The following is a 23,416-nucleotide window of genomic DNA, read 5'->3' on the forward strand; positions in this document are numbered from 1 at the left end:
AACCCACAGCCAATATTTTACTGAATAGAGTAAAACTCAAAGCTTTTCTTCTTAGAACTGGAACCAGACAAGGTTGTCGTCTGTCACCTTTACTATTCAACATAGTGCTGGAAGTTCTAGCCAATACAATTAGGCAAGACAAGGAAATAAAGGGAATCCAAATGGGAGCAGAGGAGGTCAAACTCTCCCTCTTTGCTGATGACATGATCTTATACTTAGAGAACCCCAAAGACTCAACCACAAGACTCCTAGAAGTCATCAAAAAATACAGTAATGTTTCAGGATATAAAATCAATGTCCACAAGTCAGTAGCCTTTGTATACACCAATAACAGTCAAGATGAGAAGCTAATTAAGGACACAACTCCCTTCACCATAGTCTCAAAGAAAATGAAATACCTAGGAATATTCCTAACGAAGGAGGTGAAGGACCTCTATAAAGAAAACTATGAAATCCTCAGAAAGGAAATAGCAGAGGATATTAACAAATGGAAGAACATACCATGCTCATGGCTGGGAAGAATCAACATTGTTAAAATGTCTATACTTCCCAAAGCAATCTACCTATTCAATGCCATTACTATCAAAGTACCTACATCGTACTTTCAAGATTTGGAAAAAATGATTCTGCGTTTTGTATGGAACCGGAAAAAGCCCCGTATAGTGAAGGCAGTTCTTAGTAATAAAAATAAAGCTGGGGGCATCAGCATACCAGATTTTAGTCTGTACTACAAAGCCATAGTGGTCAAGACAGCATGGTACTGGCACAAAAACAGAGACATAGACACTTGGAAGCTAATTGAAAACCAAGAAATGAAACTAACATCTTACAACCACCTAATCTTCGATAAACCAAACAAGAACTTACCTTGGGGGAAAGACTCCCTATTCAATAAATGGTGTTGGGAGAACTGGATGTCTACATGTAAAAGACTGAAACTGGACCCACACCTTTCCCCACTCACAAAAATTGATTCATGATGGATAAAGGACTTAAATTTAAGGCATGAAACAATAAAAATCCTCAAGGAAAGCATAGGAAAAACACTGGAAGATATTGGCCTGGGGGAAGACTTCATGAAGAAGACCGCCATGGCAATTGCAACAGCAACAAATATAAACAAATGGGACTTCATTAAACTGAAAAGCTTCTGTACAGCTAAGGAGACAATAACCAAAGCAAAGAGACAACCTACACAATGGGAAAGGATATTTGCATATTTTCAATCAGACAAAAGCTTGATAACTAGGATCTATAGAGAACTCAAATTAATCCACATGAAAAAAGCCAACAATCCCTTATATCAATGGGCAAGAGACATGAATAGAACTTTCTCTAAAGATGACAGACAAATGGCTAACACATGAAAAAATGTTCATCATCTCTATATATTAAAGAAATGCAAATCAAAACAACCCTGAGATATCATCTAACCCCAGTGAGAATGGCCCACATCACAAAATCTCAAAACTGCAGATGCTGGCGTGGATGTGGAGAGAAGGGAACACTTTTACACTGCTGGTGGGACTGCAAACTAGTACAACCTTTCTGGAAGGAAGTATGGAGAAACCTCAAAGCACTCAAGCTAGACCTCCCATTTGATCCTGCAATCCCATTACTGGGCATCTACCCAGAAGGAAAAAAATCCTTTTATCATAAGGACACTTGTACTAGACTGTTTATTGCAGCTCAATTTACAATCGCCAAAATGTGGAAACAGCCTAAATGCCCACCAAGCCAGGAATGGATTAACAAGCTGTAGTATATGTATACCATGGAATACTATTCAGCCATTAAAAAAAATGGAGACTTTACATCCTTCGTATTGACCTGGATGGAAGTGGAAGACATTATTCTTAGTAAAGCATCACAAGAATGGAGAAGCATGAATCCTATGTACTCAATCTTGATATGAGGACAATTAATGACAATTAAGGTTATGGGGGGGGAAGCAGAAAGAGGGATGGAGGGAGGGGGTGGGGCCTTAGTGTGTGTCACACTTTATGGGGGCAAGACATGATTGCAAGAGGGACTTTACCTAACAATTGCAATCAGTGTAACTGGCTTATTGTACCCTCAATGAATCCCCAACAATAAAAAAAAAGCAGCTGAAAAAAAAAAAAAACTGAGTGTGAAAGTGTAAATTCTTTCTTCTACAAAAGTCCATACAATAGGATTCTATTAAATTCTTTGCCTTGGTAAATATAACCATAATTTGATTCATGTCATAAGAATTAAATGTCACTGTCCAGAGTAAAGTTTCTATATATTTATTTTAATGTGCTTTTCCCACACTGCCGATGCTACTAATCTGTCTGTATTTATTCTGTAGATGACCCAGAGGGGTCGGGTTGTTATCTGGAGCTGGCCCAGGAGTACTGACATGAATTCAGTCACTAGAGGATCTTTCAATCAACTGATTGGTAATTGTGGCTTCTACCAAGCTTTATTCCAGGGGATTCTGAGAGCAGATAAAGACCCAGCTCACACTTCACCTCCTGTTTACACAAAGCATAATATTCATAAATGGAACATGAATTATTTACAAAAGGACAAGGCACAGTCCCACACCTGTTTGGATGGACAGAGTATGGGAAAAATAATTTCCACAGTTTCCTGCCCTGGGAGGGCTGTTTATGATAAAAAGCACAGTTAGCCCCACTTAAGTAATATTCAGTCTGCTAGCTTCTCAGCTGATACTGTGTTATTTAAGGTAGGCTGCTCTTATAACAAACAAACCCTAAATTTTGGTGGCTCACATGAACAGTCCCTCTCACACATGCACTCTAAGGTTGGGTTAGAAGAGGGTCGAAGTTCCATCAACCACACAGGACCCAGGCCTGCAGAGCTCTCTCATTTCTCAATGACACTCTGACATAGATACCTTCTGGGCAGCTGAGGAAAGAATCTGGGGGAGTATGTGTGGCAGGTTGGAGGTGACACACATCCTTTCTGTTCATATTCTATTACCTTGAATAAGAGACATGGCCAACCATGGCCATGCAAGGAAGGCCAGGGAGAAATTAAAATGATTTGGGTGATCAGTACAATCCTTGCCACAAGTATTTATGGAGGGCTTACTTGAGGCCAGGCAGGGTTCTCTGCTTTGTGCCACACGTTACCTGACAATTCTACATAATCAGTAGATTGAAGGTTTTTGTTCAGACCAGGCCCATCTAGAAGCCTGGGAGCAATGTAGCCCGAGAGTCAGTGACAGGGAAGGAGAATTTAACGTGGCAACCCACATTAAATGAGCCTCCATAGAGAAAGACTGACGTCCCCCTTTCCCCTTTTCTCCCTTTCCCTCTCAGGAAACTATTAATGGTGCTCCCTGGATTGTGTATTTCATGTGCTGAGCAAACTGAACCTTCCAGTGCAGGGAAAGATGAAATACAGCTCACTGAAGAGCAGTAAATGCCCTCCCTATAATATACCTCAGTAGTTCCCCGGTGAGAGAGGGACGGCACCCCTGAAAGGACACTCAAACAAACAGCACTATTACCACCTGGAAAAGGCAGGGAACGGACTCTTACTTACAGGTTTTAGTGTGGACAGGGGATGTTACCTCTCTTTGGTTGAAGCATGGGCTAAGAAGGGACTTCAAGGTTCTCCTTCCTCCTCTTTCCCATCTGCGAAAGGGAGAAGCTGGCTCTAGACAAAATCAGAGTCCTTACAGTCTGGTTGTCTCCCACCCAGCCATTTGCATTCATAATGGGAGCTTCTTACAGCAGCTTTGCACTGAGAACCTGGCCAAGCAGTTTCAAACAGAAGTTTATCACTGACAGAGCTGGAAATAGTCTGTGCATGACTTCCTTGTAATTGAAGCAACCTGCATAAGAATCTCTTGTAGTTTTTGACAGGGAGCTCTCTGCACTATGGATGCCTTTCCTGTTTCACCTTGAGATCAGGTAAGATGAAACCAGAGATGTATTAGGCTTCTAGAAATAAGGCAGCAGACCTCTAAATGTGGCACACCTCCTTGTGAGTCAACAGGGTGGGAAGGCCTATGCCTGTTAAAGTTGCTGCTTTCGGAACGTAACCATGTATCTATCAATCAAAATAATATGGTTGGGTCCCAGAAATCTGATCTTTAACCAAATTCCCCAACAGACTTTTTTATCAAAGCGTTTAATCCCAGGAGCCTACTGTAGCCCTTCTCAAAGGATTAGGGTGATACTATTTAGTGCTTACTCACTTACTGGATGGCAGGCTGTGCTAACCAGCTTCTCTAAATACATGTATCTCTAGATAAGCATGTCAATTCGTACCTCCCCTACGTCCTAGACCATGGGAATATTTAAGGAGGCAGAGGAATATCAAGCTTCCCAGAATCCTTTTATCTTGCTAAGCCCATCTCTCCTAGGCTCAACAGGTTAGGGCAATGATATGCATGGTCCAGTACACAGACGCAGAGTAGAAGAGATAGGCAAACCCTAGAATGCCATACCATACACCATAGGGGTACATTTGGGACTAAGGATAAAAGATTCATATCAAGAATCTGTGTTGGGGAATAACAGTTAAACAAGAAGATGAGTATCATAAGATGAATGAGACAGTTGAGATCTAAAAGAGCCAATAGATTGGCTTATAGTTGTTTTACTACATTTATACTCAATTGTAAGCGATATCTTTCATGAACTGTATTATAAATAACAGTATTGATTTCATTCACAAACTTATAACTGCAGTGTGACTGATCTCTGGATGTGTTTTTCCTGATCCAGACATGAATAGTTCCATATACCGCTTGCCTTCTCTTTCCCAGCCTTCTGGCTTCGTAGCTGGCTTTTTCTCAAACCTCATTCTCAACCCTCAGGATAAACTACTGCTACACATTCCTGATATTCAAATGTAATGAAAACATGGGAAATTTGATTAGTGTGGGGAAACAGACCAAGGATCTTGCTAGTGGTAGAAGGAAATGTTTTAGCTGTGAGAAGACAAGTCGGAAAAGAAACTTTCGACTCTGTAATGCACCCAGCAGCAAACAGAGCCAAGGTACGTTTTTACCTCTCTCAATTAAAACTCTATTAAATAATGCTATCTCCTTATAAAAAGTCACCCACCAAATTTTCCTATTTATGCACATATAATAAACAAGGTACAAATGACCCAAATTAATTAACTTTGCACCACTTTTCATGTAGCCAATGAATAGATTTTACATACAGGTTATTTCTCTCGCCGTATTTTTCGTCTTCCTTTTGATTTTGTGAGATAACCAATATTCATGTTTCTTTTTCCTTTAATTAAGCTACAGTTGGTTTCTACTGCTTGCAGGGAAGAACTTTGGTTGATGGAGAGATCAACAATTTCCCTAATACCTATTCCTAAGGAAACATGCCTTCTTTCAAGAAGGTTGTATCTTGCTGTGAGAAAGGAGCAACATCAGTCTGGTCATTTTCTAGCGAATCACAAGATGACCAACAGGAGAATAACAGATTGATACAGACTGTGATGGGATATGTGCAGAATCACAGTGAAAGACTTTCTACTATTATTAACATCTCTGAAAGATTAACATAGAGATGTAACCTGTAAGTTTGTCTTAGCCCAGATTGCTGTAAGAAAATCCCATAGAATGTCTTACATGACACACATTTATTTCTTACAGGTCTGAAGTCTGAAAGTTCAAGATCAAGGTGCTGGGAGATTCAGTTCTTTGTGAGGATGCTCTTTCTGACTTGTAGCTGCAGGCCTTCACCCTGCCTCACATGTTGGGGGGAGGTGAAGGTTCCCTAATTGTACAAGGACCCTAATCCCATCTTGAAAGGTCCACTTTAATGTCATCATGTAAAACAAATTACCTCCCGAAGGCCCCAAACACCATCACGTTGGAGGTTAGGGCTTCAACATGTGAGTTTTAGAAGAAAGCAAACACACAGTATACACCAAAGTCTCAGAGATCTCAGAATTTGGTTAAGAAAAAATAATTAGCATACCACATTAGTATCCTACTGGTCCTGAAACAAATGATCATAATCTTGGTGGCTTAAAATTTCTTATCTTATAGTTCTGGAGGTGAGAAGTCCTAAAATCAAGGTTGCATCAAGGGTACTTTCCTTCTGGAAGTCCTAGGAAATAATCCATTTCCTTACCTTTCCCACAACCAAAGGTTATCTCTTACCTCCATTTCTTGGCTCGTGGCCTCTTCCTCACAACATCTGACCTCTGCTTTTGTCATCACATCTACTTTTATAACTTGATCTTCCTGCCTGTCTCTTATAAGGATCTTTGTCATTAAATTGGGGCACTCAGATAATTCAGGATATTCTTTCTTTCCATATCAATATTCTTGACTAAACCATACATATATAAAGTTCTTTTTGTATATAAGGTTACACATTCACAGACTAGGAGATTAGGATGTGGACATCTTGTTGAGGAGTGGAGGAGAAGGACATTACTCTGTCTACTATAGCCTATCTAATGTTACTAATTGAGTTTACTCCACTTACCTTTTCTTTTTTTTTTCATCTGAGAAAACCCCTGGATTCACTAAAATCAGCCTTACCTAAGATATGACTGAAGAAACCACAGACTTCCATTCAAGGCCAAAACAATTGGTTTGAGTAGTCTTGGACATTGAGGTCAATTACTTGTGGTCGTTTTCATTGATTTCTTGGCAAGAATGAAAATGAAGGTAACAGAGTAGACAGAGCAAAGAAATAAGAGCTGTTCAATAAACTTAATGCACAATCCTTTGGTAGACAGAAATAAAAGTATGTCCCAGGGTTGATTTTCATTATACTGGTGGGTATATTTAATGCATTTCTTTTGCTTCAAATATCAACAAAAATCAGTAAGATTTTACTACATCAGCATGAGCTAATTTCAACTTTTTATGTTGCTAATAAAGCACCCATTCAGAAAAAGAAGGTCACACTCTATGTAAACAGATTAACAATTTCCCTCTTTTTTGATAATTTTACTCATTATGTTTGTTAGAAAATTCATAATAGTATGTATAGTTGTATGCAATGAATCTAGTCATATTTGGATTTTCTTTTCAACCAAAAGAAAATCAAAGTATAGATGTAGACAAGAGGTTTTCTAGCAGATTTTTGACTTGTTTCTCCTGTGAATTCTTGGCTTATGCAGTTACTAATTCCTTCTATACAGTCAGTAACAGAGTTGTGTAGATCTAAAGTTCAGAGGCACCAACAAGAATATTGCCTCATTTCATCCTCACAATATTTTAGTTGAGGAAAGTGGGCCAGGCACTGTCATCACCATTATCAAATGGGAAGTTCCAAGCTCAGATAGGTTGATTCACTGAGTGAGTAACTGGCTAGGCTGATTTAGATCTTCTAGTTTTAAGTGTTTCAGCTCTTTTCACTATGCATTCAATACCAGTGAACACATTACATTTCCAGAAGGTGGACAAAAGGGGTTTAGTCTCATTAATCATTGATTCCAAATACAGCAATAACAACCACCACAAAAATAATATTAGCTAACAGTTCTGGGTACTTAACAGGCACCACACCCTGCTTAAGCATCATACTTGCATTAGAACATTTGCTGCCCACAACAATCCTGAAGTCAGCTGTATTTTTAACTTTCTCTACACTGCACTATACTGACCTGTTATTTTCTGCATTTTAAAAGTGAGAGGAAATTGCAATTCAAGTGAATTAAGTAACCTGTCCAATGTCACTTCTCTGCTAAAAGGTAAAAACCAGGCAGCATGACCAAAGGATCTCTGCAATTAACCGCCACACAACCTGTCCCTGTAGATAACTTTGCTTTTTGTTTAATCAAAATAAGATACAAAGCGAAGTAAAAAAATACTTGAATAAGTGGTTCTCATTCTCTCCTTTTTCCTTTTAGATCTGTAATACTCGGTAATTGAACATAGTGCCAAGAAGAGCAATGTTTTAATGAAACGTCTAGAGGCTTTTGAGAGTTACGGACTGCTTTTGAAATAGACACCCTAAAGCTTAAATGTTAGATTCCAGCTACCACTTCGAATGGGAAAGTATGAATGGGAATCTTAAAATTAAGATTATTGTTTCTAAGGTCAATAATTATTGTTTCTAAGGACAATAATTCATTACTTTACATTTACTTCATGATTAATATTTTTAGTTTTCAATCTCCCCAATTAGAATATAAAGAGGTTTCCAGATAAAGGAAAAGAAAGTTTGACTAACTGACCTTTAAATACCTTTCAGTGCTCAAAGTAGATTAATCTTTGACATAACTAATTATGGTAGAGCTATCCTTATTTTTTAACAAATCAGAGGCTATGGCCAAGGGAAGTTCAGTTAGTTTTTTATTTTATTCAATTTTACTCCAGAAGCAGAGTGGTAGTACTCACTATAGTTTTTATCATCTTTCCTTAGAAATGAAACAAATATTGATTTAATTCCACATACTCCCACTGTAGTTATAGTAATAAGTTGACTTAACTTAAGGGTTTCAGTTATTATAAAAACACTAAGCATTACCTTTAATTCTCTATCATTTTCCCATTTATATATTGTGTGTGTATTCATTAAACTACAGAGTTTCACTTTTTGTTTACCTATTATTATAACACCAATACTAAATATTATGTTTAATTTTCTTTTAATTTTTTCCCTTTCCACACGTGTATATATATGTTTATATCACTATTTACTTATAGTTTCACTAATATTTTGTTCATTAATTCTGATGGCAAGATAATCATTTAAAAGAATTTGATGTAGAAAACTAACTTTGCAAAGTGCTTTTTTAATATTCAAAAGCATCTCCTTTGTGTAACAAACCTTATGGTTAATTTGAAAACTAAGAAGAAATCTGAGTATCACCTCTTTAGGAATCTGAGCTACTGGATCTCTTTTTTAACCATTGATTCAGAACCACATGGCAGAACATGTCATTTAGAATGTAGTTTTCTCTTTAAAGTAGTTGCTTTAGAATGCTTTCTCTCATAAGCATTGTAAAATCCTTGTTTTAAGTATTGAGCGACCATATTAGCAAACATGACGAGAGGTGTGACTATGATGTAACAATCCAACACTAGTTCCAGAAGCTTCAGGAAGAGACATTAAGTGGGGTCTACGTCACGCTGATTAAACAAGCATATGAATGTAAAATAATCCTTGTTTCAGAAAGTATTGAAATTAAAGAATGTGCTGCTCCATGAAAAGACCCCAAAAGGGAAGCCTTGATTCCATGATAGAATAAAGTGGCAAAACACCAATGCTCTGAAGAACACAAGCATAGACGTGGCTGGGAACACTCTCTAATTGTGTTCCCTTTATCCTTACTCTAAGGTATGTTATTTTCACTTTAACTGGAAAAACCTTGAAAACAATGGATACAATACTTTTAATATTTAACTTACCAGACCAATGTATTTTTATTAGCTGAAAATGTGAGTCACTTCAGCTGACATTTCTGAAGGCCAAACATTGCCTCTTTATTTATTTTTCATTCATTACAACTGATCTTCAGATAGTTAGTGTTGACTTTAGGGCTGGCTAAGATCCTCTAAGATCCTGCTTTTCTTCTTTAACTGAATCTTTTCAGCCTGGAACATACATGGAAGAATGCAGTATATTGTTCCTGCCAATATGGCACAATCTACTTTGTGGTATCATTCCTTTACTACTTGGTCAGCAGGGTAACAATGGGCAGGGAAATTGCAGAAGCATGGTGACCTCCTTTGGGGCTCCTCCACGGCTGGCAAGCATCATCCTTCTGTTCCAGAACATCACACTTGGAACTATCTTCAAAGAGAAAACAAATGAGTATATTTACAATGCAAATAGGTTTGGACAAAAGTACAAAACATACAAAATGTTGTTGGACAAGAGGAACAATGAGGGTGGAAGTTTGACTGGGGGAGGGGCAGAGGAGAAAGAGAGAGAGACACAGAGACAGAGAGATTGGTAGGAATGCTTAAACTTTATTTCTACTCAGATCTTTCCCAAGGTGAACTTTTCTTAATTTTCATACTCAGAGAGCAATTTTCTCTCCTTATCTTTTGTCTGTATAAAGTCTAAGGTTTCATAGCATCATAGCACAAGACAAAGAGAGCATAGGTCCACTGTAGATAGAGACGTGGGGGGGAGTTAAAAAATTATTACATTTATATAGAAAAAAAAGTATAGAAGGGCAAAAGTCTTGGGCACTCCAGGTTCTGGTTCTTATCACAGAAAATAGCCATATCTACAGTTTCCTGTGTTTCCTTCTAGGAAGTTATGCTTACAGCAATGTGTACATGCCTGGGTGTTTTTATTACCCAAATAGCATCTTACTCTATACGACCATTAAAAAATAAAAAATGATTACATTCATATGTCTTTTGTTTACCTAAAAATACCTTTCTGTATCATTAAGTATCTAGCCTCCTTTGTGCTTTTTATCACTGTATGAACTAATATGCCATTTTAATGGTTAATATTAATATCGCTTATTATTATAATAGCTGTATAAAGTGAGGTGTTTTGTCATATTCAAGCTTTAATTATTTAATCATTCCATCACTGATGGATTTTTTTTGTAAACAATTTGTTGTTTTTCTATATCATTATTTCTGTATGAATTATCCTTCAATATGTCTCTGGATGCTGATGCCAGCACAATTTTTTTTTCTTTTGTACTGACATTTTCTGACTATTTTGAGATTTTTGTCATAGTAACTCTGACCATTCACCGCTTAGAATACTATCTGGCTTTTCAAGTCTACTTGAGACTGGTGACCTCACTGTTGACCTTATACTATGTCGACAGGTATCCACGCACCTCAGGCTCAAACAGCTTTCATCCCTGGACAGTTCGATGTTCTTCACTTTTTCTCTATGGTGGGACTCAAAGCATTAACTGAAAAAAGTGCGGGATAGAATGTAGACTGCGGGTAGAGAAACTAATAGTCCGTGCATTTTGTCCGGAACTTTTTCCAGTCTATTGATTATCTCTGAGAAACTGCAACAGGGACCAGGTCTAGAGTTGAGAACTTCTCGTATTGTAGTCCCCAACCATGGTATATGGTCAGGCAACGCCTGGGATCAAGCACAGAACATCGCTAGATTTTGTTTAGTTTAATAAATGGCAGAGCTAGCCAAATTATGTTACTGAAATTTTTAGGTAGTTCACTCAACGGGTCTCATCGACTAAAAATAAATGTTTCAGCTCCGTATCATTAGCTTTCAGTTTCCCATTAACGGTTGTGGGACCAAGCCACAGAGGAAATGTTTATCTGTAAGATGACTACAAACACGAGGACGCTGACAAAGTCGGGGAGGGGATATTCCTTTTAGGGTTTGTTTATTGCAAAACACACACACACACACACACACAGAAACACCCCTCCGCCTTAGTTTGTTCCATCCCTGAGGACACACCTCTGGATAAGTATACATCTAGTAGTACTACAAGAACTGCATTTCCCCTGCCCCCAAATTCAGGCAAGGAGCACAGCTGGGGCTTCTCCACGTCCTTGTTACAACCTCAAATGAAGGCCTTGTCACCAGGCAGGGGCGAGAAGGCTCCGGAGCGCAGCAGCGTTGAGAGCAACCGAATTCCCCCCTCTGCCTCTGATTGGTTGGGAACTGCGAGGCAGGGACCAGCCCCCTGCGGCTCGACTCACTATTGGTTAGGAAGAGGTGGCAATCAGGGAGGGCTGAGGGGGCGCTCGCTCCTGCTGGAGGCTGCCGCCCTGGCCGGGTTACCCTGTCGCCGCTGCAGCAGCTGCCTCGGTCCCTTTGGCCGTGCCTGTGCGTGGGGACAGCCTCCCGGGCCCCGGGCGCAGACACCATGGTGAGTGCTCTGAGGTGGGTCAGGCCAGAACCTGGCGCGGCGGCCAGGGACCGGGCCTGGCTGCTCAGGGACCCCACCTCGCAGCGCGAGCTTGGCTGGGGGCCCTGGGAGCGCACCGCCGGCTGTGCGAACAGCCTGGCTGCTCCGCAGGGAAGGTGGGAAGCACGCGGGTCGTGGCGGGGCCGATGGCTGCCTTGCTTCCCAGGCGGGTTCGCGCGCCACACCTCAGTTTCCTGAGCTTAGGAAGGAGAGATGCGGCTGGGGCGCTCAGTCTTCCCGGCTCCGGCCGGGGCCGCCCGTGTGGGAGGCTGAGCGCCACCAGCGGGAGAGGCTCGGGGATGCACATCCCTGCGATGTCCCCAATGCACAGCTTGACTTCGAGCCGTGGCAGGTGAGGAAAGCCTAAAGACGGCGTGGGGGTGGGGCGGATGAGGACAGAGTAAATCAGTCCCGGGTGGCAGGGGTTGCGCCCCAACGACCTACCCCCTTTAGTCTAGAGTGTCCCCAACCGAGCAGCCGGAGGGCGGGGTAAAATGTTATAGGAGCGCAGTGGGACCAGCTGCCGCAGCCCGGCTCCCCAACCCCTTCCCACCTACAGCTGGTCCCTGACGCTCAGCTTTCTCGGTGTCCCCACAGTACGGATTTGTGAATCACGCCCTGGAGCTGCTGGTGATCCGCAATTACGGGCCCGAGGTGTGGGAAGACATCAAGTAAGTGTCCGGCCGCTCTAGCTGTGGCCCGGCGACGGCGCCCTGCATGGGAGGCACCGGGGCGGCTGGCGACGCTGCTTGCGGCGCCTCTCCCTCCCGGCGGGGTCGCGGGCGCGCATCCTCCCAGCTGCCTCCGCCCGCCGCGCCCGCTGCAGCTGCGCTCCCACGCTCGGGAGCCGGGACCCGGAGAGGAGGGGCGGCCGGGGCGGGGCTGCGAGGGTGAGAGCAGCGGAAAGGAGCCCCTTGGGTTCACCGCGGCCTTCCGACCCGGCCTGAGCGTGGGAACCCTTTGCCGGCGCTCCTTAGCTCGCGGGAGAATCAGCTCCCACGCGCAGAGGGGCCCGAGAGACCACACAGGCCTCCGCGAGGTTCCTGCTTCCAGATGCCTTGGAAACAACGGGAAGACCTTGGCTCGTTTTTTTGACTTACACACCTTGCAGATGCATAATAGTTAAGCCTTTTTGGTATGCTAATACACACCGGAGACTATTCCTTGAGTAACAATGAATCAAATGCATTTATTCATTATGAAATAAACTGACATTGGAATGTTTTCTTTATCGTTTTCCCACATCTTCTTTAATGTTTTCTATTGTGGTGAAACCTGGCAATTCTTGGAGGGCATTCTAGTTTCCTTCTACTTTGAGCCCAACACTCCTACCTGAAAATACCACTCCTACCTGAAAGGTTAAACCTGTGGGATGACTGATGGGTTAGCATCCTCTGCAAGGGCAGGGTGAGCATTTCAAACTAACAAAGTTACCTCTTTTTTCTGTCTCTCTCACTCTGGTAAAATTTGTATTTAACCTATTGTGAAGCTGACCATCACCAACTAGTCACACCAAAACCATATTTACGGATTTTTATGTTAGAGCAACTATCGAACTATCACAGTATGATGGAGGTGGTGGAAATTGTTAACCTGGGTGGGCAGATGGGAACACCTTGTGATTTACTGTGATTTCCCAAACTTACTTATTTTATTTTCTTATCTCATACAAGTGATGATTTTGTGCTTCCCCCCCATCCACGTTACATTTATTATAAATCAATTCTAAGACCTTATTATCAAATTATCTAGGACCTATCTGTGTCCATGAAAATACCCGTTAAACACCCGAATGAAACTTTTCTTCCCCTGACTCTGTATCACTGAATATTTCTTGCGTGTCCCATAGGCTTTTTATGTTACCTGCAAAGTACATCAATCTGTGTACCACACAGAGAAATGGAGATTTGGCAGTTAGGTGGTTGAATCCAATGAGAATCTAGGCATTAAAGGTTACTTTGGGATTTGAATTTTCTGTTCATCTTATTAGTACCTTCTTAATTTTTATTTCACCATGTAAACAGTTATAGAGAAGGCAGACATCAATAAAAAGATTTCAAACAGTGTAACTTTGGCATGCGATTCTTTTTAAATTTATGAAAGCAACACATGTATTCCCTTATGATGTCTTCTCATGTGCAAGATAGAAATTCTCAAATGTCCAAGCAGATGTGCTGTGACGATGAATATATTTGGAATTTTAAGAGTGTAATTAAAGATGGCCATTATGATTGTCATTATGTTATTTAACCAGATTTAGAGCATATGTCTAGTCATTATCAATTTAGATAATCATTAAATATTGAGACAAAAAATATTTCACAGAGAAATGTATCAGAAATTTTAAAAGTTAAATTACTAAGAGATGTGTTTATATTGGTCATATTTTCTCCAAAGAAGGCCAAAATATGTAAAAAATCCTATTAATGAGAACTTAATTCTGCTAAATCATTCTAGGAATATTGTTCCATTCTACTTGAAAAAATAACTTATTAACTCATATAGTTATCTTTTAGTAGGTTTTTAATCTGTTTAAATGATGATAATTCTAATCATTTAAATATATTTTTTTGGGGGGGGGAAGGAAACGAATCATTCTTTGTTTTTTGTTTTTTTTTTAAATAAAATTACCTCAAAGATTATGCCCCTGCAAAGGAAAGTTTGTTAGTCAAAATAGTATTGGTAACACAGATTTAATTTTGATTATTTGTTTGTTTAAGCATCCTTTAGTGGATCCTAACTTGTCTTGGGTGTGGTTTAGTACCTGGGCTAAAGAACATGGTTCAGCTCTCTACATTGAGGGGATTAAAGCTGCTCCTTGGTTTCCATCCCAGTAGGCCTGAGTAATGTTCCCTGGAAGAGTATGTATTACTGCCTGATTGTAGGGGAGGAAAAATTGGAGAACTGTAATTGATGCTCTTTGGTGGTTACGATTCCTCCTCCCCAACCATCCTCTGTTCTAGGGGGAGATTAGTGCAGTTGCTGGTCCAAGGTACTTTCAGTTTTAACTTTTTTATGACAAATTGAAGATAGAACAGATTTTTTTTTTGTCTTAGTAAGTACCAGACTCTTTTGTGGTCTGTGAGAAACTATCTAAATTGATGTTTATAAAATTTTACATAATACTTTTTTGGTTTACTAGGAAATGGCCATCCATCTTTCTTGAGAAAGGATAAGAAAGGATGCCAAACATTTAATGACAAATAAAACCCAAAGTAACAGATTCCAGACAGAAAATTCTAAGTGGATAAGGGCCAAAAATGCCTCATTGTAAACTCAGTATCCACTTACACTCTTACCAACAATATAACCGTTTCACAAGAGCTTTAAATTCCTCTTTTTAAGAAAAACTGTCTAGAACAAGGGCCAGCAAACTTTCTCTTAAAGAGCCAGATAGTAAATGTTTTAGGTGTTGCAGGCCAAGTCAAGATTGAAGGTCTTATGTGGGGATCTGTATAACTATTAAAATGTAACTATTAAAAATATAAAAACCAGTCTTATCTTCTGCCCAGACCAAAACAAATAAACAAACCAGACAAACTAAGCTAGATTTGATCCATAGCCTGTCATTTGCTGAGCTCTGATTTAGACCATAACAAATGTGGAAAAGCAAAAGAGACCCCTGAATCTATTTCAAAGCCTGTTTTGTTACTTTCCTTTCAATTTTTGATGGTTCTTTGAAAAAGAAGCCATGATTAAGTAATAAAAAAAGAAGTATCAATTTAGAAAATACATAAAGGTAGGTGCTATGTGTATAAGCAAGGCACCTAAGACTTGATTTAACCATCTGATATCCTTCCATCATCTCTGTCTAAACTAATTATTGCATAAGATTACTGGGCTCAATTTTATACCTTCTAATCTCACTGAAACATATGAATTCTAAAGATGGATTCAAAAAAATGAAAAATCTATGATGATTAAGTCTTTATTAAAAACAAATAAAACCAATGATTTTTGCCTAGAATTGAGCAGACCAAGAACAAATTAAGAATAATTTTAAATTATAAAGTAAAACAGTCAGGAATTTAATTAGCCTTTCTCCATTTACTAAAAGACCTGAGGTAAATAGTTGAATCAAAATCTTGATATGATAGATATGTATTTGATAATAATTTAATGATATATTTATTAACTAGTTTTTGTAGAAGGCTGTCAATCATCTTCCCCATGTAAAGAATAAAGAATTTTTTTAGGATTAATCTGATTTACTTACCTTGGAGTAGCACACTTTTTCATTCATTGCTTCTTTTTTTTTTTTTTTCTTTTTGCAGTTTCTGGCTGGGGCTGGGTTTGAACCTGCCACCTCCAGCATATGAGGCTGGCATCCTACTCTTCTGAGCCACAGGCACCACCCCTGCTTCATTTTTCCTTCTATTCTTTGTTAAGCTTATCTTTATTTATTTTTTTTTTGTTGTTGTTGTTGTTGGGGATTCATTGAGGATACAATAAGCCAGGTTACACTGATTGCATTTGTTAGGTAAAGTCCCTCTTGCAATCATGTCTTGCCCCCAGAAAGTGTGGCACACACTAAGGCCCCACCCCCGCCCTCCTTTCCTCTAAGCTTATCTTTAACAAGTATAGTCTAGTGTTTTAAGAACTGAGGATAGAAAAGCAAAAGATGTAATCCTTGCCTTCACAAAAATCTAAAGATTTCAGGATATTTTTAGTCTTAATATTTTGCTTTCATCTTCTCTCTTCTAACTCTAATATGGAAATATTTTGACTATTTGATAGCATATATTTCCAGTTTTGAAATGAATGTGTCTGTTTGAACTTGCTACTCACAAATTAAACATTATGGTTCAAATAAGCAAATGTTTGGCTGCAAACTAGTTATATGATACTCCAAGCTGCTGAAACTTTCCAAGTCTCAATTGCATAGGAAAAAAAAACATGATACCTTATAGGGTTGATGGGATATATTGAATAATATCTGAAAAATGCTTAACACAGTTTTTGAAAAATAGACACTTATAGATACATTTTGCTATAAATTCAGAGTCTTTTAAAAAAACTTTTCTCTTTCCCAACTCACCTGAAAGATTTGAATCTTTCCTTTAAATAATAGCTCATCGTCAGCCTACATACTATCAGTCTCAGTGTTTCAGTAGCACCCTAGGATAAGTGATAACTTCATTATCATTTTTCATAATTCTTTCTCTTTTCATGCATTCTATGCAACTGGTGCCAGTACTTTAAATTTGAAGTGTCCTTCTGTCTTGTCTGTCCTATCCTTCCATCCAAGATTTTATCATCCTCCCTTAGAAAGGAAAGCTCTAACAGACCCCTTAACTAGGTGTTCTTTGTCTTATCCCTCTCCATCCTGTGACTAGGGGACAAATCTCATTGTCTTTCTGCTGTTTTTCTACTGAAGTTCTTCTTTGGAATCAGTCTTACATTATGTTCTTCTAACTACTTTCCAGCCTCCCATACTTATTGGTTGTTTGAAAATGCAACATATGCTCTTCATATTTATTTTATCAAAACAAATGAAAACGCACAAGTGTGCCACCACGTTTCGCCATGGTTTGATCATATTTCCAAATTTATGAAGCTATGAATTAAATTTCTATACCTTTCTGTACCCCTACTTAAGTAGACAGGTACAGAAAGTATGTTTATGTATGTTTTAAAATGTTAACAGTATGTTACAAAGATATTTAAACTTTCTGAAGTCCTCTTCTCTGTTGTCATTTCAGTTGACTGCTACAAAATTGATTTTAAATAGGAGAGGAATTTCTAGTTCATTTAAAAAATAATAATAAAGCTGAGTGTCCAAGGGGTTAAAGAATTATCCATCCTACAGAATTACATTAAGGAAGCTAAAGCATCAGAACTCTAGCTCAACTTTTTTGGTCCCAGGTTTAATGCTCTTTTAAGATAAAATCGTTAAGTAGGAGCTAATGTAGGGTACATACAAAAACGAAATCATCTTTGTTTTCATATCCTGCAACTTCATGAGTACAAACAAACAAATTAAAATACAGACTAAAGAAATAGGCAAACCACATCACTGTTAGGATCAAGACTTTTTCTGTAGAAAGACTGGCCAGTTAGCGTAAGAGATAGAGGGGAAGGCAGAGTATGTTAACTGATAAGCTCCCTAATGTTTGAAGTTACTGTTGCAGTTGGAACTGCAAGCCTGAGTGCAAATGCTTTCAGGTACCTGCTAGTAAGCTCTTTGCATAGGGTTCTCCCTGAATGTGGCCCATTTCTGTGAGCTGCAGGCACCTAGGTGAGAAGGTAGCTCATAGCTTTATTTCTAGCTTTTTATATTTTGAGGGTTGTTGTTTTGTTTTTCTTTTCTTTCTTTCTTTTTTTTCTTTAATGATCTGAAGTATCCCCCAGAAATAAAGCTGGTTTCTTTTTTTTTTTTTTTTGACATTCTGCAATTTTTGAGAATTAAAAGAAAATCCTGGAAGTGTGTCTGTCATTTAGTTTGTGTGTCAGAAGGATTGTTGCATATCACATTGAGCACCAGAAAAGACATGAGATAATCTGTCTTCATTCTGCTAATACTGCCTATTCTTGGATCTAGTTATGACAAACATAAACTAAACATTGTTGCTGTTTGAAAAAACGATATCCTTTACTTTCTCACCTTTCTCCAGAAAGGAGAAAGGGATCCTAGCAAATGTTTCTCTTTAATGTGCTGGAAAGTGATAGTTATGGGTTGATACTGTACAGACATCAGCAGGAAAGCACACTTAAGGAAATGAACTCTATAAAGGAAATCCCACTGGCCCGATTCAGAAGGTGACAACTGAGAAGATGTAAGTACTTATGGCTTTTCCCATCTTTCCTTTGCCTCTCGATCCATGAAAGAGGAAACAATGGGGAAAATGGTCTGCTTATTGTTTGTGTCTAGCAAAATAGAGCATCTTTTTCTATATCAAACTATATACCAAGAAACAGTGAGCTTCAAGAGATTTTTCTTCCAGGTAAAAGGTCAACGTTCTGAAGTATTAATTTCACTTCATTCATTCTGTGTTACGATGACTTTGGTTTGATTGCATTTTCTGATCTACTTGCCCTTTATTGTTGAATTATGAAATAGTAAATTGTTGCTTTATTAAAATCCTTTATAGTCAAACTTTCAATCACTGAAATGTAGTGACTTTTTGTCCACACGTTGTCTTTAGCCGCAGTGCTCCAGCGTCCTGGGCCAATGTTCAGTTCCTCCGCTGTTCTGAGCTTTTAAATATGTCAGGATAACACCTGTGCTTGGAAAGGGCCATCTTGAGATGTCAAAACAATTGTTATTTCTTCGAAGCATCTTCTCCCACATTCAAAACTGTGATCTTTTTTCATAGAACTATATGTGCAAGAGTTTGTAATTCTGTTCTCTCTCTCCATCTTTCTTTCTCTCCCTCTATACATATGTATATGTGTGTTTGTACGTAACACTTTATCAGGCTCCCACTATATATAGAATATATATGTGTATTTAGATATACATGAATTGTCTTTCACATTTTTTATTTTCTAAATAATAAAGCATAACCAAATTTATGACAGGTATTTTTTTTCAGCAACTAGATTTTATGATGTTGGAGTGATGACATTTTCAACCTCTATTTGATAAAATATAATTTTTTTTGAAATAGACATTTTATTTTTTCCCCATCTTTACTGAGATAAAATTGACAAGTAAAAACAGTTTATGTTTAAGGTGCACAACATAATGTTCTTAATGCTTTGATGTGCATCTACTTTGTGAAATAATCACTATAATTGAACAAATTAATATATTCATTACTTCACATAGTTACCTCCTTTTGCATTTGTGTGGAGAGAAACTTAAGATTTACCACCTTGGCAAATTTCAAGTCTGTATTACAATATGTAATTGTTCATAGTCACATTGCCATAAAAAATAAAACTTCCTTCTGTTAGCAAAGACAGAGGGCACATCAACGTAGCATTTCCTTTTGGAAAGATTGGAGATCTTTTATGTTGTCTCATGTCACAGTAGATATATTGGAAAAATTAAGAACTCTGTCGTTGGATTGCCAGTTTCATATATCAAAAGAAAGTTGCTGGATTGGATTCAGGACTTCATCCAGTCTTTTATCAAGTTTGTAAAAGGCAGTTATGTGTGGCACTGTTCAAAGTCAGTGTCATAGCCGGGCACAGTGGTTCACGCCTATAATCCTAGAACTTTGGGAGGCCAAAGCGGGTGGATTACCTGAGCTCAGGAGTTCAAGACCAGCCTGAGCAAGAGCGAGACCCTGTCTCTAAAAAATAGCCGGGGGTTATAGTGGGCACCTGTAGTCCCAGCTACTTGGGAGGCTGAGGCTAGAGGATCACTTGAACCCAAGAGTTTGAGGTTGCTGTGAGCTATGACACTACAGCACTCTACCCAGGACCACAAACTAAGACTCTGTCTCAAAAAAACAAACCAAAAAAGTCAGGGTCATACATAGTAGACACTGAAAATCAGGTGAGAATGATCATAATGCCATGCTATTGTGAATGTCACGTGTCACATGTATTAATCCTTACCATGTGGCCCTGCAGTCACAGTCCTGAGTGCTTTATATTCAGCTGTTTTTTAGTGATAGGGTCTCACTGTTGCTCAAGCTGGTCTCCAGCTCCCGAGCTCATGCAATCCACCTACCTAGGCCTCCCAAAGTGCAAGGATTACAGGTGTGAGCCACCATGCCCAGCCTAACACCAACATTCTTAAATGAGAATCCTGTAATTTGAAAAACATATATTTTTGCTTCATATTCAATATCTCACCTAATCCTCAGAGCCACCACAGAAAATAGATTCCTTCATTATCTTTATTTTGCAAATAATAAAGTGGAGGCATGACAACTTTATAAGAGCCTGCCTCAAACCCAATCAGCTGTTTATCATTAGAGCAAGGGATTGGAACATAGACTTGTAATTCTCCTATTATGTGTTTTTCCCTGAAGAACAGGACCTACAGACTTCTTTCTAAAGACAACTACTTTAGCAAGAGTGTGGACATGATAAGTGTGTATAGTCCTACCTGCTTTTGTTTTCTGTAATATTTCTATAATATAATAATTTATAAATTACTATAATATTTTTAAGGTTATGGTACAGTTATTCACCAACAAGCACATATGCTAGAGAAAATCAGAGTCTCCAAAATTTTGAGCAACTTACTTATTTTGACTTTTTTTTTTTTTTTTGTAGAGACAGAGTCTCACTTTATGGCCCTCAGTAGAGTGCCATGGCCTCACACAGCTCACAGCAACCTCCAACTCCTGGGCTTAAGCCATTCTCTTGCCTCAGCCTCCCGAGTAGCTGGGACTACAGGCGCCTGCCACAACGCCCGGCTATTTTGCAGTTTGGCCGGGGCTGGGTTTGAACCCGCCACCCTCGGTATATGGGGCCGGCGCCCTACCGACTGAGCCACAGGCGCCGCTGTGACCTGATGAGCAGGGTTATCAATGAAGTGCTCCCATAAATGATTAAGTAAATTCACTTGTCTGATAAAGCTACTGAAAACCACTCATTTGAAACGTTTGTGAATGTGTTTTCACAATTGGGAAAATAACTCTTAAGGGTCTCCTTTGCTAGGCTGGTCACAGTCAGAAAGAAAAATGCCATTATATATCAAGAGTGATGTTGCTTTGCCTAAAACTCAGTTGTGGGTGTCACTCATGAGAGCATTTACTGTGACTGTTTACAGTAACGGTTCACTTGGATGAGTGAACACGTTGACCTAAAAGGAATGACCTTTCCCTTTTCAAGCAGAAAGCTGTCACAGGGTTTGAACAGCCTGGCTCTTCTCGTGATGGCTCCCTCAAACTATCGGTCTCTCCTTTCTGGGGTTCATACATCCTGAGAAGCATGAGAGTGGGATATTGAAAATTCAGAGGCAATTTGTGCTTCACAGCCTTAGACAAAAACAATATGAAGTTTTAATTTTCTCACAAGTATTACCTGTGAAATTAATTTTAATAATTGTTGGACCCAACACAGCAGTCATGACACTCTTGCAGCTCATTGCAATGCAACATCCTAGGGTTTATGGTCAAGATGAAATCTGTATATTGTTTTATTCATATGGCATGGTCTCTGTCAATGTCGTTTACAGGATCAGTGCCTGCTTGGAGCTGTCATTGATCAGATTGATTGTCTGTTTATTGACCTTTTCTGCCTAAGACCAGATCTCACTTTGAGATGGTGTTTTCAAGATGCCTGTATTCAGGCTTTTCCATGTAGGAATGCTCATTTTCATACCTCCATGGGAAACTTCTTTACCTGAAAACTAGCAGTATTTATAGTATACTTAACTTGAAAAGCATACAATAGCAGGAACGCAGTCAGAATATGAATTCAATTTTTGTATATTCACATATTATAATCAAGGAATGCCTCATGTATGGAGTTAAAAGAGATGTTGCCTGGACATTTTGGCCAAATTGTATATTATGAAAAAATAAATAATGCAAAATATCCTTAATTTTGGAAACAAAGTACTGACTTTTGTCAGTAATATTTGATTGCTTGTTTTTTAGTGGGGGGTTTGGAAATGTTTGGAATATATATATAATTAACTTCCTCATTTTAATGCATGCACATATTTAAAAGCTCATGTTCAATTTTAGCTACTTGGGTTAGACACCAGCAGTTAAATAAAAATTTAAAATATTTCAACCCATAAAATACCACCATAATAAAAACACTTGTCACCTTTTTGTGGAAAGCTAACTAGTATAAGTAAAGGATCTGTTTAAATTCCAACAAATATTGATCCCTAAGAGTAAGTAGGAAATTAATATTAATTGCTATTAGGAAAATATTTAATTTATGCATGCTCAACTTTTAAACAGTTACTGTGGCTACAAACACACAGAATACGATTATTTCTTATTCTATTTCCAGGTGAAAATTTGATTTTTATTTTTAAAGCTCTTAGGGGAGATAGTTTGTTTTCGGCAATTTCAATTTGTAAATTCTGTCAACTACTCAGCAAAACAGGTACATATTTAGTTTAATTATTTGACACTGAGTTAAAACTCCTAAGATCTTATTGTCGTTTCTCCCTTCTCGGCTTCCCTTAGCCATTTCCTTTTACTCCTCTTTCCTCTCTTCCTTCATCTTCTTCAACTCCTATGACTCTTACCAATTAGATGTATTTTGATTAAGTGCGTGAGAGGCACTATTCTAAGCTCTTTGCGTAGATTAATTCTGCTGACCTGAGCAATGACTGGAGGTAAGTAAAGCTGTTACTCTGTTTCTGCAGATGTGGCAATGAAATGCCAAGGGGTGAATTTGTCCAAATTCAGTGCAACTATGGATGATACTAGCTTAATTGTTTATTTTGTATACTGTGTAAGGAAAAACTTTGACTTAATGAGGTAGATGAAAGTAAGTGAAATTTCCTTTTTACATAGGTTTACATGTTAGCCAAAGTGCCTTTTTATCCTTATCTAACCTCTCTCCATATTTATTACTGCCCACTAGCCTCTTACTTAACCCAAGCAGAGTCAGTGAGTACGCAGGTAAAAATAACTGGAAATAGTGCAAATGATACTGTTTGGAAATAGTGGAAGACTGTTGGGAGTTAGGCAGGGGTTTTCAAAATAGTAATAATGATAATGATATAAAGAAGAACAAATAGAATGTAACA

The 23,416-nt window shown here is 38.7% G+C and overlaps 1 protein-coding gene across 3 annotated transcripts in view; it reads left to right on the plus strand.

Annotated features, from left to right (window-relative positions):
• Positions 1 to 11,594: 11,594 nt before the first annotated feature.
• The window catches only part of GUCY1B1 (guanylate cyclase 1 soluble subunit beta 1), a 48,579-nt gene continuing 36,757 nt past the window's right edge, over positions 11,595 to 23,416 (plus strand). The window contains exons 1-2 of one of the 3 annotated variants that reach the window (XM_053583419.1): positions 11,595 to 11,757; positions 12,394 to 12,467. In XM_053583419.1, coding sequence (XP_053439394.1) covers positions 11,755 to 11,757; positions 12,394 to 12,467 — 77 coding nt within the window. In that variant the 5' untranslated portion in view covers positions 11,595 to 11,754. Of the gene's footprint in view, positions 11,758 to 11,803; positions 12,149 to 12,393; positions 12,474 to 23,416 lie in introns of those variants that run through there. The other 2 variants (XM_053583423.1, XM_053583421.1) reach the window with 2 other exon arrangements.

Source organism: Nycticebus coucang, chromosome 1, assembly GCF_027406575.1.
Source record: "Nycticebus coucang isolate mNycCou1 chromosome 1, mNycCou1.pri, whole genome shotgun sequence".
Classification (NCBI taxonomy): Eukaryota; Metazoa; Chordata; class Mammalia; order Primates; family Lorisidae; genus Nycticebus; species Nycticebus coucang.